This window comes from Elgaria multicarinata, chromosome 16, assembly GCF_023053635.1.
Source record: "Elgaria multicarinata webbii isolate HBS135686 ecotype San Diego chromosome 16, rElgMul1.1.pri, whole genome shotgun sequence".
Classification (NCBI taxonomy): Eukaryota; Metazoa; Chordata; class Lepidosauria; order Squamata; family Anguidae; genus Elgaria; species Elgaria multicarinata.
This window is the reverse complement of record NC_086186.1, coordinates 12451858-12464306: the sequence shown is the minus strand read 5'-3', so window position 1 is coordinate 12464306 and position 12449 is coordinate 12451858. Positions and strand designations below refer to the sequence as shown.

The 12449-nt window shown below is 47.2% G+C and overlaps 1 protein-coding gene across 4 annotated transcripts in view; it reads left to right on the top strand.

The window, feature by feature from the left end:
* AP3B2 (adaptor related protein complex 3 subunit beta 2) overlaps positions 1-12449 on the top strand; it is a 46388-nt gene that overhangs the window by 19739 nt on the left and 14200 nt on the right. For 3 of the 4 annotated variants that reach the window (XM_063142888.1, XM_063142890.1, XM_063142891.1), the window contains 11 exons: positions 181-278; positions 2039-2093; positions 2345-2416; positions 4048-4110; positions 5357-5489; positions 6410-6519; positions 6633-6809; positions 7800-7986; positions 8096-8214; positions 8482-8538; positions 11024-11135. In XM_063142888.1, coding sequence (XP_062998958.1) covers positions 181-278; positions 2039-2093; positions 2345-2416; positions 4048-4110; positions 5357-5489; positions 6410-6519; positions 6633-6809; positions 7800-7986; positions 8096-8214; positions 8482-8538; positions 11024-11135 — 1183 coding nt within the window. The remainder of the gene's footprint in view (positions 1-180; positions 279-2038; positions 2094-2344; positions 2417-4047; positions 4111-5356; positions 5490-6409; positions 6520-6632; positions 6810-7799; positions 7987-8095; positions 8215-8481; positions 8539-11023; positions 11136-12449) is intronic. The other variant, XM_063142889.1, reaches the window with a different exon arrangement.

Sequence of the window (12449 nt, the reverse complement as noted above, 5' to 3'; positions counted from 1 at the left end):
CCAAAGTCACCCAGTGGGTTTCCATGGCTGACTGGGGACTAGAACCCGGATCACCCGACTCCCAGTCCAACACTTTAGCCACTACACCACACTACACTTTACACAAATGGATCCTGTTTTCCTGTCTCTTAGGCCTGTGACACCACTCTTTTCCTTCCCCACCGCCTCTTCTCTTTGCAGGTGGTGATGTCTGTTGCCCAGCTCTACTTCCACCTCGCTCCGAAGGCTGAAGTTGGGGTCATCGCTAAGGCACTGGTGCGTCTCCTCAGGAGCCACAGGTCTGCAAATATCCCCCCTCACCTATCCTAATCTACCTCTTCTGTTCTTGGCATTACCTGCTCTTCGTGCAAAGCAAAATGGAGCGTTTTGCTTAGCATCTAAGGAAACTGACTAAGCTCTTGACTATGTTTTGCTGCATTTGCTATGTCTGCATGTTTAGGGCCTGGCAGCGGTCCTTGGACAAGCGGGACCTGCAACAAAATGTTGCAGTGTGGAGTGTTCCTGATACGGTTTCCAGCCAGCCAGTCATCCCAGGATACTCCATTTCTACCTCCTCAACCACAATCATTCCATACTCGTTTCTCATTGGGCTTTTTTTGGCTCCATCCTCCCACTTTAGGTGGGTTTTGGTTTTGGGTAGTTCTGAAAACCCTGGGACCTGCCCAAGCTTGCTCATCGTCCCTCTTGTGTGCAGAAGGTGAAATTTTGGCTACGTAATGAGCCAGACCCAGAAAATGAGATCCCAGAGAGGCTTCATTGAGAATATTCAATTGTACATTTAAACTGCTTGGTCACCCACGTTCCCTGGCCAGTGTTCAGGCTATTAATAGCATAAAATACAAGGAAACATTGCACAAGAAGAACACAGCATGCAAACCGCTCCTTTAGGTACCAGGTGGAGACCGTTTTTATTGCCCCCGTATTTTATCCTTTTACCACTCTAGTTTTTTGTTTAGTTCTGCTGTTTGAAATCTGTATTTTAAATCTCTACATTGCTGCTTGGTTTTATTCTGTTTATATTGTGGTTTTATATTGTGGTCCTCAGCTTCCATAGTTTATATTTTATGCTGTATCTTATGGTTTTAATTTTTGTGAACCGCCCAGAGAGCTTCAGCTATTGGGCGGTATAGAAATGAAATAAATAAATAAATATTCTCTCTGCTGTTAAGAATGTAAGAAACCTGCCATGCTACATCAGATTAAAACTCTGTCTGGGTCAGTGTTCTGCCTCTAGCACCGGTTAGCCAAACGTCAGAGCTAATTCATTGGGAGCCAGGAGTTAGAGGCCAACAACGAGCCAAGAGTCAGAGCAATGCCACAGCTGGGAAAATCTACCATTGCCCAGGCAGTGTGTCAGTCTGAACAGGAAACCTTTATAGTAGTCCTATTGAATAGATCTAATTGCTAGCCAGGGTAGGAGGACTACCTAGGGCAGTCTTCTCCAGCCTGGTGCCCTTCAGAAGTTTTGGACTAAAATTCCCAGGATGCCTGACCACTGGCTATGCGGGGGGTGGGGTGGGGGTGATGGGAGCTGGAGTCCAAAACATCTGGAGGGCACCAGGTTGGGGAAGGCTGTCCTAAGGAAATGCTGCAGCAACCTGTCACCTTGGTGGGTCACCAGGTGGAAACTGTGTTTAGACTTGGGGGCTCCTCGCTCTGGTCCCACCAATTCCTAATGGATGTCTCTGAGAGTCTCCCAAGTAGAGCATGTTAGAGAAGACCGCCCCATGTTGCTTGTCCCAGAACCTATTAATCAGAGTCATGCTGCCTCTCTAAATATGGAAGGTCTGTTTTTGTCTCTCAGGGCTCATTGGTCTAAACGAGCATTCCCCGACCAGGTGCCTTCCAGACGAGTTGAACTACAACTCCCAATATCCCCAGCCACCATGGCTGGAGTGATGAGAGTTGTAGCCCCAACAAGGCCCCCTAAAATTTTTGTTTAAACCACTTTTACCAGTGGCCATCATTTACAGGCCACGAGTCCCACAGTTTTCTTGCCTTGTTGACAATTCTTTCTTTCTTTTCTTTCTTACGGCAGTGAGGTGCAGTACGTGGTGCTTCAGAATGTGGCCACCATGTCCATTAAGCGCAGGGTAAGTGTGTCTCTGTTTCTCCTTTCTTTTGCATGGGTTGAAATATGTAAGTTCCAGATTGCTGGAGGTCCGCCATGCTGCAGCTACGGAACCGTGGCTGGCATCTCCACTATGCCTAGACCAGACCTCTTTTGCACCAGTGATGAAGCAACCCAGGTGCTCCAAAGAGAGTTTGCCTCTGCCCTCCGTGAGCCCAGAGCTTGTCATGAGATTTTCTGAAGGAGCTGATCCTGCTGCCTCTCTCTCTGCAGGGAATGTTTGAACCGTACCTCAAAAGCTTCTACATCAGATCAACTGATCCTACCCAGATCAAGATCCTCAAGGTGTGTTAGATGCTAGGCCGCTCTGGCGCTAGTGGGATGGTTTGTTATTTTGCTATCCGTTTCCAACAACTCAACACGCTTCTCTCACGAACCCCGTGACTCTGTACCGAAGGGTACATCCTTGCTTTCCTACCCTTCGCCCCGTGCAGCATCTGCTGTTGCATGCAGGAGGCTGGTGGTGCTGGAGGGTGGATGGAAACGGCCTCTGTGCAGACCCACAGTATGAGTTTTGCACCTGTGTCGCCCAGACCTCAGAATATTCTCTAACCTATTCTCAAAATTGGCACTTATCTCCCTATTCCATGCAGGGAATAATGCAGGGAGCTTCGGCTATTGGGCGGTATAAAAATGCAATAAATAATAATAATAATAATAATAATATTCCTGATCCGAGCGGAGTTTTTCGCCTACCGCATGTTTTTAGGGGTGGGGGACAAGATGGGGTGAGATTCTTTCCTCCCAATTCTCTTCTGACCAATACAAAACCAACACCTCGGGGCGCTGGGGAAAATAGCTGTGTCTCAGCTTGCCTTGGCCAATACCTTGACATGAAAGAAACATTTCTTAGTAGTGGGATGACCAGGTGAAAGAGAGGACAGGCAGCTGTACCTTTAAGAGTTGTGCAGAAGAAGAGCCAGTGTGGTGTAGTGGCTAAAGTGTTGGACTGGGAGTTGGGAGATCCAGGTTCTAGTCCCCACTCGGCCATGGAAACCCACTGGGTGACTTTGGGCCAGTCACAGACTCTCAGCCCAACCTACCTCACAGGGTTGTTGTTGTGAGGATAACAAGGAGAGGAGGAGGATTATGTACACCGCCTTGGGTTCCTTGAAGGAAAAAAGCCAGGATATAAATGCAATAGATAAATAAAAGAAAAGAAGGTGTTTTAAGTAGGTGTATCTTGGAGTAGCTTGTCATGCTAGCTACACCTATTGAAAGTCCCTCTTCGACACCATTGTCAAAGGTGCAGGAGCCCTGCCCTGTTCACCCTACCGAGTAGCCATCTGCCCTTGTTTGTACACAGGTTTGTGCCTGTAAACAGAATCAACCTCTTCTGCAGTAGTGGTCTTGCATGGAAGAACTGAGTATGGGTTGTATCCCACATTAGTCCTACTTAGAGTAGACCCATTGAAATGAATGGGATAAGTTAGACTGACATTGGGTACAACCCTATGGAGGAGCAATGATGGTATGAAAATAAATAACCGGGAATGTTCAGTAAGGCTTTAGTCTTCACAGGATACAGGGCTCCTTTGTGTTCACAGCCACTGGGAACTATTTCTCCAACCGTTCAGACCCAGACTGCTTTGTGTGTGTGAATGCCAGAACCATGTCATCTCATCCCATCTTTTGGGTGTCTGGGATGAAAATCTTGGGATGCAAGAGACCTGTGAGATTGGCCTTGCCCGTGTGGTTCTGGCATTCGCACGTGTACATATCAGTTTTTGCACCAAAAAGAATTGGCTTCAGGAGGCCATTTTTTTGCTTGGCTTTGTGTGTGTGTGTGTGTGTGTGTGTGTTTGCTGAGGAATAAGAGAACGCTTGCACATAGACTTAAGCACAAGGAATCTATGTATTGGGGTTTTGTGTTACCTCTTAGGAGTCACATCTTCTTTTCTCTTCGGTCCTGCTAGCTGGAAGTTCTGACCAACCTTGCAAATGAGACGAACATTTCCACCATCCTGCGTGAGTTCCAGGTACAGCACAGCCAATGGGCAGGAGGCAGATCTTAGCACAAAACCACTTCCTGACCTATGGAAGAGATCAAACCCATCGCCCCCCAAAACAGTGATGTTTAAAAATAAGCTTTTCTTGCAGTCCATTCAACAACCCAATTAAGATGAAATTCTTGGACCCACACTAATTTTCATGCCACTGAATCCATAGGACCATCTTACTACTTCTCATTTAAAAAACACACCTGAGAATTACTTTGCTAGATCAAACTATGGAGCTGTTTGATCTGCCATAATATTTCCAGCAACAGCAAGCTCAGGTATCTCGCAAGCAGGCTATAATATGATAGCCAGGCCCTGTTTTCTCACAGCATCCAGCAAATTAGATTTATGCTGCTCCAGGTCATGGGGATGGATGTGTGTCCATTTGGCTTATCATGGCTAAATAATTTCATTGGTTTAAAAGGACTGTGAATGAGGCCAATTGAAAGAGTCTTGGGAGAAGGCGTTGTTTTATTTTTTACTCACTAGAGGAAAGAGAGTACAGTTTTATTATCTGAGTCTCCTCTGTAAACTTGAGGGAAGAAGGGCAACTCATGGGAGGAGAAAAAGTGCTGAACAGAACACAGGTATTTTTTTAAAAATAAACATGTATTTATTTGTGTAACAGATCAATATTTAGAACAAAACAGTAATTGATAAATAGGTTTTTTAAAACAATTGTTTATTGCTAACACCACCTCTGTGCTTTCAATAACTTCTCTTCCTCTCTTCCTGTTTGCACCTGGCCTCTGATTCTACTCACTAACTTAACTAACTTTCATGCTGAATTCCTTTCGCTGGCCTGGTTCACATGTAACAAGAACCCAGAATATGATTTGTTATTGAATTGTGGGTTGCCTTTATGTGTGAACCCTGCACTATGGTTTAACTATGGGTTGTTCACCACAAACAACCCAGGAAGAACACCCATGGTTTATTGTTGGGTTGTGAACTCTGGATTGTTTGTGGTTAACAACCCATAGTTAAACCTATTGCAGGTTTCACACGTAGCCCATGATTCAACAGCAACCCATGATTTAACGACAACCCATACTCAACTTGTCATTATGTACAAACCAGATCATTGTCTCTCCTCCTTAACTGTCTCCGTCTTCTTCCTAAGTGACTTCCTCCAGCTGAAACTCCCTCTACCCACCATTCCATTCTGGTCTTGCCTGTCAACCATTCCTCCACTCACTCTTCTCTTACACACCTTTTCCCGCAGACCTACATCCGGAGCATGGATAAAGACTTCGTGGCGGCCACCATCCAGGCCATCGGCCGTTGTGCCACCAATATTGGCAAAGTGCGCGACACCTGCCTCAATGGGCTTGTCCAGCTGCTATCCAACCGAGATGGTGCGAATCCAAAACCTGAAAGCAAATGTGTGGTACAGCTACAGAGCAGGGAGGACCTGTGGTAGACGTGAGCTAATGGGAGTGGGTTGGGAAATTGGGTCTGCCGAAAAAGTCAAGGGCAAAGGGGGTGTTTAATGTAATGAAAAAACTCCCGACACGTTTCAGACCCTCAGGTCCTTCTTCAGAGTACTCTAAAACGTCAACATTTAAGGTTTATACCCTCATATGTCCACCATCACATAAATCAGTAATCAATACATAAAATTATACCTTAAAAAAAAGATTAATGCATACAGAACGAGAGGCTCAAAGCGCACAAGCTATTTACAAACACTCACATATCTGAAAGATAAACTGACTTGTTGGAATGTAACATAATAAAATTATAAATTTATAAAAGGATATCACATAAAGAATGAAAGGGTCATTTACTCCATCTCCTCGGTCTCCTATGAGCCTCTCATTTTTATATTATGATTTATGTGATACACTGTGGTGGACACTTGAGTGTATAAACACTATGTATTGTCTTTTTAGATGACCCTGAAGAAGGACCTGAGAGTCCGAAATGTGTTGGAGTTCTTTCATTATATTCATCATCCCTTTTTCTAGCCCTTTGCCCTTAGCTTTGTTGGCACTTCCTGTGGGGTTCCCCCTTTTTGTTGGCTTTGGAAAATGGGGTACCTGTAGGAGCATGGCTAATGGGCGGATCAGAGCGGATCCTTGCATGTCGCCTTTTGGAGGGGCAGCTTTATGGAGAGGGCAGGGCTTGCAATGCTGAGGGGGCAGAGCCCACGGAGATAGCAAAAACCTCTGCGACTCGGATATAGTGCTTCCATGGGCCGCATGTTGCGCATCCCTGCCTTATGCTATTTCCGCTTCCCTGCCTTATGCTATTTCCATCTTCCACTCTTACTTAGAGCTGGTTGTGGCTGAGTCTGTGGTCGTCATTAAGAAACTCCTGCAGATGCAGCCGTCTCAGCATAGCGAGATCATCAAACACATGGCTAAGCTGACTGACAACATCCAGGTGGGGCCAAGAACTGGAGGGAGGAGGCAGCAGAAGTTCCTCTCTCCTGCCTCCTTGTGGGTGGGGAAGGCAGGCCTGGGAGTCTTGGAAATGCAACACCCTCTTATGTGCAGGTCCCCATGGCCCGGGCCAGCATCTTATGGCTGATCGGCGAATACTGTGAGCATGTGCCCAAGATTGCCCCCGATGTGCTGCGCAAGATGGCCAAATCCTTCACCTGTGAGGAGGACATTGTGAAGTTGCAGGTCATCAATTTGGCAGCCAAGCTCTACCTGACCAACTCCAAGCAGGTAACTTGTCCCTACATGCAGTGCCTTTTCTTTCTGCCTGGTCTAAGAGACAGTCATAAGAACATAGGAACATCAGAAGAGCCCTGCTGGATCAGACCGAGGGTCCATCTCGTCCAGCACTCTGTTCACACAGTGGCCAACTATCTGTCGACCAGGGACCAACAAAGCAGGACATGGTGCAACAGCACCCTCTCACCCATGTTCCCCAGCAACTGGTCAACACAGGCTTACTTCGGATACTGGAGGTAGCACATAACCATCAGGGCTAGTAGGAGGGCCACTGGCTTGCCTGACTCTTGATTCTTTTAATAATTTTATTATGTTCTACAGAGAAATAATAATAAAAAAGACAAGCAAAGAAAGAAAGCATAACAGAACATCACATACTTAACTAACAATATAATACACTACATCTAATAAAAACACATATACAAAACATATAAGGCCATATTCCATTTGAGGCAGTCTTCATGTCAGACTTATAGGTTGTCAATTACTTCACTTTAGCCAGCCCAGTGTTATATAAAGACCACAGATTATATGTAAAAACCACAAACAAATACATCCTTCTTTCACAACTCTTGTATATACACTATCAGAGGTTTCCAGTCCAATACAAATGAGGTTGTTGTTTTTTCTCTTACTAATGCCGTAAATTTGGCCATCTCCGCCTGCTCCAAAACCTTCAGCAGCCATTCCTCCGTTGATGGTACTTGTGCCTTTTTCCAGTATTGCGCATAAAGCAGTCTGGCAGCTGTTGTCATATACAAAAAACAACGTTCCTCCTTTTTCTTTAAGTCGATCATCCTTCAGTCCCAGCAAAAATGCTTCTGGTTTCATTTGTATATTTGTCTTCAATATTTTTTGCATTGACAAATGGATCTGAGTCCAAAAAGATTTGGACTCGGATGTACGTGTATCAAGATTTTGCCTGACTCTTGACCAAAACCCGATGGTTGCTCTCACTGCATGTTGGTCCTCTTCTCGCAGAGCAAACTGCTGACCCAGTACGTGCTGAACCTAGCCAAGTACGACCAGAACTATGACATCCGGGATCGCGCCCGCTTTATCCGCCAGCTCATTGTGCCCACCGAGAAGAGTGGCGCCCTCAGCAAGTATGCCAAGAAGCTTTTCCTGGCACAGAAGCCTGCCCCCATCTTAGAGTCGTCTTTCAAAGGTAGGGGAGGTGCCGTGTCTTAGGGGTAGTTTCAGGCCAGCGATGCCACCTTGTATCCTGGCTTGGGCCTCTGCTGGATGGGCGCTGCTGACCTGTCATTCCTTCCCAGACCGTGACCACTTCCAGCTGGGCTCCCTCTCACACCTCCTCAATGCCAAAGCTGTGGGCTACCAGGAGCTCCCCGACTGGCCCAACGAGGCTCCGGACCCCTCCGTGCGCAATGTGGAGGTATTGGCTAATCTTCTGTCCTTCGGGTGGTGGAAATGGGGATGCCAAAGACCAGGATTGTCCCAACCAGTTGGGAAAATATGGGCTTGGTATTCTGGGCAGTTGACCAAGAATCACCTGCCCTTGCTTAGGGTGACGACCAAGGAAGGAGTCCTGGCCACTGTGTCTTCCTGATGGTGCTGTGGTTTTGGTACCCAGTGGGCATGAGCTGCTCTCTTGTTCAGATGTGGAAGACTCCTTCCCACCCCCATCTTTTTTCTCCCCCAGGAAGAGTGCATTGGCCCCGTGGAAAGCAATATTGGGCTGTTGGGTGAACCGATAGAGGTGGCTTTTGTGGTTGCAGTGATGTTCTCTCTCCTCTCTCCTCCTCGCACTGCAATTTCCCTCCTTCCTGGCATTGTGTGGCTCTGACTGAGCTTGGGGATGTGTGTGCACTGACTGGGACTGCAACCTTTCCCTGATCCATCATTTAAGCTGATCTGACTAAAAGATTACTGGTTGACTAAAAAGCATGCTGCCTTTTGGTCAGGCAGCAACTCTGCTTCCATTGTTACAATTAATGCAAAAACTGTGGGTGGCAAGAGTTACTCCCCCGTCTCTCTCACGTACTGGTAGGAATGCCTCTTATAAGAGGCATCCCCCTTTTTCTCTTACACTATTGGGGAATGCCTCTTCTAAGATCATGACGCTACAACACATGGCTGCATCATTTAAAAACAGTCTGCTTTTGGCTACAGAACTACTCTTTTTACCCGTATGCAAATTTAACTGATAAGAAATAAAACACCTGCAATTAATCAACTAAAATGTATGTTATTGAGTGATACCCTTACTGCTAACTTGGTGCTTTTGCCTCTCTTTCCTCCCCTCCCCCCATGTCGGTTTCAAACAATACCACAATCTGTAGAAGTGAGAGCCAGTTCGGTCAGGTGCTATGGGAACAGGCTTGGCCTGTTGGTGGGACCTATATTCAAGTCCTCACTCATCTACGAAGCTCATGACACTGGCCTTGGAAGGAGTCTCTTTGCCTGACCTACCTCTCTGGGTTGTTGTGAGGATAAATGGGATAGTCTCATGTAAGTCACACTTAAGTGGAGGAAAGCTAGGAAAAACACACACATGAAATGTGTTTGAAGTGTGCACACACCTCTCTTCCGACCAGTCATCAAAGCACACCTTAGCTCAGCACACACCTTGGGCACTTTCCAGCTGTGTCATCCCATTAGTGCAAATGACGTTGTGCCAGCAGAAGCTAGGTCCTGAATGATGAGTCCAACTAAAGTTACGTTTGCACAAACGTGGTTATTATGCAAGCGCTTTTGGATTATGCTTGTGTAACGCATTGTGCAACCATCTGCGCATAAGTCTTGTGCAACTGGTTGTGCATTCTGCTTGTGCAACTGATTATGCCATGGTTTCCCCCTTGTGCAACCCATTATATAACCCATTGTGCAATTGTAATGAGAAGCCACTTGTGCAACGGAAAGATTCAGCGGAGCTTCACTAGCGCTATTTAAATTTGCGGGATGTCACTGTTGAATACCGGCCCTTGGATCCTGCCTCTTGCCTGCAGAAAGTTTCAAGTTCAGTCCCTGCTATTTCCAATTAAAAAGATCAGGTGATAGGAAAGCCCTCTGCTTGAGACCGTGGAGAAACTGTCTGTCGTGTTTCTCTGAAAACTCCTGTTTTCGATGGGAGGCAAATGACAAGGCCTACTAGGTAATTCACAAAGTTTTTATTAAGCCACAAACGTCTCTTCCACCTGAAGAGAGTCTAATCTCTTGGAAACTTCCCCTTAGGCAAAACTGTGCAAACTAAGCGAGACAAGGAGAACGGGAAGCCTTTCCCAAACACCCGTAACTTCAGAGAGCCTGGTGCGGAGGCAGGTTCTGGTGCAATTCTAGCCGGACCAAACTTCTCATGCTTTCCTTCCGCTCTGTGCGTTTGAGCTTCTGGCGGACCCTAGTATCAGCTAGCTTGTCAGGACGCTCTCCTCCGGAAGAAAGCTCACTTCCCACTGAGTGTGTAGGATTCGGCCTTGAGGAGATAAGCTCTGGAGAGGGCTGACTCCCAGCTGGAGAATTGCCCATGAGAGCTTCCTCCCCCACTGGTATAGGCTGGCTGGTGTCTGGCGCTTCCTCCTCTAGTTTCGAATCTGAGTCTGACTGATTACCTGAAACACCTTCTCCCAAAACAGGGGTGGTAGGGTTAGCCATGACACTGTCACAGTCGATACATAATTTGCAAGGTTCTGTTTCTCCAGAGAAGATATATAATACGCCTTCCTTGTTGCACCACAACCTGAACAGGCCTTGTTTTGCTGCTGCGGTGGCTGTTCAGATACCCTGCCGCACAGCCATAGGGTTGAAGTGAGAGGTTCACCCTCCTGTAACGCAGGACACCTGACCTTGGCTCCCTCTTCTAAGGGCTGCTCCATACAAAGCTTTGTTCCTATGCAGATATTGCTTCCGTGTGGGACATACGCACAAGATGCAGTGTGCTCAATTAATGTGCAACAGATTTACGTGTATCTGTTTTGCTTTGTGCATATGAGACAGAAACTGGCCACCAGTTGCAGCAAAATAGACCTGTCCTATGCTACAGTGTGACACCGCACGCTGATTGGTTTCATCTTACTACTTGTCCCGCAGAGAAGTGCCGTCTCCGTAGGAAACCCCTTTTCATGTGAAGTGGTTTTCAGCCTCCTCTTTTCTCTGTGCTCCCACCTGCTTCTCCTGGAGGGCTCCTGGTGCCCTCGCTACACCCTTGTGGTGTAACGTGTGCCCCTTGTTGTCTTTGCTCTGCCCAGGTCCCAGAATGGACCAAGTGCACCAGCCGCGAGAAGAGGAAGGAGAAAGTGGATAAGCCGTTCTACTCCGATTCGGAGGGGGAATCCGGGGCGACAGAATCTGCTGACAGTGGTGAGAGGGGAGTCTTGAGAGCGGGCATGGCCGTAGCTCAGGCTGGAGCACATGCTTGGCATGCCAGAGGCCCAGGGTTCGATCCCTGGCAACTTTGCTTAAAAGGACGTACTCTGGCAGTTTTCGCTGGTCAGAGCAAACGATCCTATGTTCCATGACTTTTCCTTTGTTTGTGTGTCGCTGGTACTTCACCATTACAACTGCAGGGGGCGCTGTTTCTCCAGCCTGTGCGGGCTTCTTTCCCAAGCTTCATCCTCAGCCTGGTTTGGGGGTGTTGCCCACCAGTGGGAGTGGGTGATCAAACCCAGACTGTGCATAGCACAGTAGACATTTGTAATTTCTGGGCCAGCCATGGTTCCTGTGCATGGGTGGCACGTTCCACGTGGATCCTGCTTCTAAACATCAAGGAGAAGCCTAGGGCTCCTAGGCAATTCAAGATCCAGAAGAATGGCAGGTCGGGACTCTGGAAGTGTCATGCCTCACCTTGAAGATTCCTCCTTGAAGGAAGAGGGAGAGGGCCAGCTAGTTGTGACACAGCCAGAGCCAGGTGAAAACTGGAGGATTCAGCAGATGGCGTCTCACAGTCACAGGAGCCTGGCTGTGGCACAAATAGCTGGCTCTCCCCCTTTTCCTCCGAGGAGGAATCTTCCTCAAGGTAAGGCATGACAGAAAGTTAGCTGGATGCTCTGTGGGACACAAGGAAGCCCATGATCGTCCCAAGGCATGGTCTGAAGGCAGCCACCTTGCTGAAGCTAAGCAGGTCTGGGTCTGGTCAGTGCTTGGAGGGGAGACCATCTGGGAACCTTCCATGTAGCCACCTTGAGTTCCATGATGGAATAAAGATGGGATATAAATGTAATAAGTAAATCATGCTCTATCACAAGGAGCTGCAGTGTCTGCCACAGCAATGGAGAGTTTGTGGCCTTCCACATGTTGCTGGACTGCAAGTCCTAGCATCCACCACTGGCTACGGTGGCTAGGGCTGATGGGAGTTGCGGCCCACCAACATCTGGAGGGCCCCATTCTTCCCACCCCAGCCTACCAGGGACAGTAGCGCCTTTTCTGTGTTGGCACCCCACTTATGGGAATACTAATCCCGAAAGAACTCAGCCTGGTACCCACTCCTCTTAGCTTTAGGCTCCATTTCAAAGCAGTGATTTTAACTGGCATTTTTATTTTGCCATTGTGATGTATTGTTTTATCAGTTGTTGTTTTATAACTTATGACTTACTTATTTTTGGTAAGCTGCCTTGTGAATTTCGCACTTCTATTTAAAGACCGAATATGTAAATATTTTAAATAAAGTACATTACA